General features: G+C 43.6%; 1 protein-coding gene across 1 annotated transcript; it reads right to left on the bottom strand.

Moving 5' to 3' along the window:
* Positions 1-238: 238 nt before the first annotated feature.
* LOC308650644 (heterogeneous nuclear ribonucleoprotein A1-like) lies at positions 239-1,547 on the bottom strand. The gene has a single exon (XM_081296828.1). The coding sequence runs from the start codon at positions 1,478-1,480 to the stop codon at positions 518-520; it is 963 nt and encodes a 320-aa protein (XP_081152954.1). The 5' UTR covers positions 1,481-1,547; the 3' UTR covers positions 239-517.
* Between the last annotated feature and the right edge of the window lie 300 nt (positions 1,548-1,847).

Here is a 1,847-nt window from a genome sequence, read left to right as displayed (position 1 = left end):
ATCATATTGGAAAACGCATGTATAGAACATTTTCATAACTGTGGAAAGTTCTGGTAGACTGAGCCTTTCTACGCATTAGTGAATTATTTGAGTTTATTATGGTGTCTTGCTAAAAAGAATTGTCCTTTATAGCTAGTGTTTAGAACCTTGATGGCCTTATTCATATTCTTTTTTTTTTTAAAAGACACATTTATTCAGCGTCATGATCAGACTATTACATTTAGCAATCAACAGCATGGGTGCAAAAAAAAAAAGTCTACATTAAAACCCTTTGTTGGAATGCTTTACACTTTCCACAGAACAGAAACTAAAATAACCTGTTATACAATTAGTCACAAATACAGTCCTCGAGTTTTTTTGCCCATACACATGAGTATTGTCTAAACCATGTCTTCTTTGTAGCAGCTAGGCCCTGCCACCACTGTGCTTGGCTGAGTTCACAAATCTGTTGTAACCTGTAGCTTCCCTGTCACTTCTCTGGCTCTCCTCTCCTGCTAAGCTTTGTTTCCTGGCAGTATTAAAACCTTCTGCCACTGCCATAGCTACTGCTGCTGCTGGAACCGCCATAGCCACCTTGGTTTCGTGGTTTGGCAAAATATTGGCCTCCACCACCGTAAGGTCCAGAGCTTCTGCCTCCAAAGTTTCCACCCTTCATGGGTCCAAAATTTGATGACTGATTGTTGTAACTGCCAAAATCATTGTAGCTTCCACCACCTCCAAAATTGCTTCCATCATTACCAAATCCATTGTAGCCATCCCCGCTGCCACCATATCCACCACCACCACGACTGCCACCAAAGCCACCACGACCACCGAAGTTCCCTCTACGACCGAAATTGTCATTTCCACCAAAACCACCTCCACGACCACCACCGAAGTTTCCAGAACCACTTCGACCTCTTTGGCTAGATGAGGCACTAGCCATCTCTTGCTTTGACAGGGCTTTCCTCACTTCACAGTTATGGCCATTCACAGTATGGTATTTCTGAATGACAATCTTATCCACAGAGTCATGGTCATCAAAAGTTACAAAAGCAAAGCCCCTTTTCTTTCCACTGCCTCGGTCAGTCATGATTTCAATAACTTCAATTTTCCCATACTGTTCAAAATAATCTCGTAGGTGATGTTCTTCAGTGTCTTCTTTAATGCCACCAACAAAGATCTTTTTCACAGTTAAATGGGCCCCTGGTCTTTGAGAATCTTCTCGTGAGACAGCTCTCTTTGGTTCCACAACTCTTCCATCCACTTTGTGTGGTCTTGCATTCATGGCTGCATCCACTTCCTCCACAGTGGCATAAGTGACAAACCCAAAGCCTCTGGAGCGCTTGGTGTTTGGATCTCTCATTACCACACAATCCGTGAGTGTTCCCCATTGCTCAAAATGGCTTCTCAGACTCTCATCAGTTGTTTCAAAGCTCAGCCCTCCGATGAATAGCTTCCGCAGCTGTTCGGGCTCTTTAGGGGACTCTGATTTAGACATGACGGCAGCAGGAAGACAGACTTTAACGATGCTTTCTCGGCAGCGTCCACGGGCAGAAAGGAGTAAGCTAACGAACGTATCCCCCTTATTCATATTCTTAAGAGACTTTTCCCTACCAAGGTGACTGTCCCTGCCTTGATGACTCATGCTTGTAATCCCAGTGATATGGGAGGCTGAGGCAGATGGATTGAAAGTTCAAAGCCAGCCATGGTGACTTGGCAAAATCCTGTCAAAACAAAAACAAAAACAAAACAAAATATCTTATCCCTGCATTTCAGGACTTGCCATCTGTTTGGCACACAAGGTGAATACATGTGCAAGGGATATAAAAATGTTAGACCCAGCATCCAAACTGAACATGCAGAAG

The sequence above is a fragment of the Spermophilus citellus genome, assembly GCF_964194105.1.
Source record: "Spermophilus citellus genome assembly, chromosome: 6".
NCBI lineage: Eukaryota > Metazoa > Chordata > Mammalia > Rodentia > Sciuridae > Spermophilus > Spermophilus citellus.
The sequence above is the reverse complement of the archived record's forward strand: the minus strand, read 5'-3'. Positions and strand labels throughout refer to the sequence as shown.

Bases quoted from the DNA above. Each gene is read 5' to 3' on its own strand.
- LOC308650644 (XM_081296828.1), bottom strand. From the start codon at position 1,480: ATGTCTAAATCAGAGTCCCCTAAAGAGCCCGAACAGCTGCGGAAGCTA.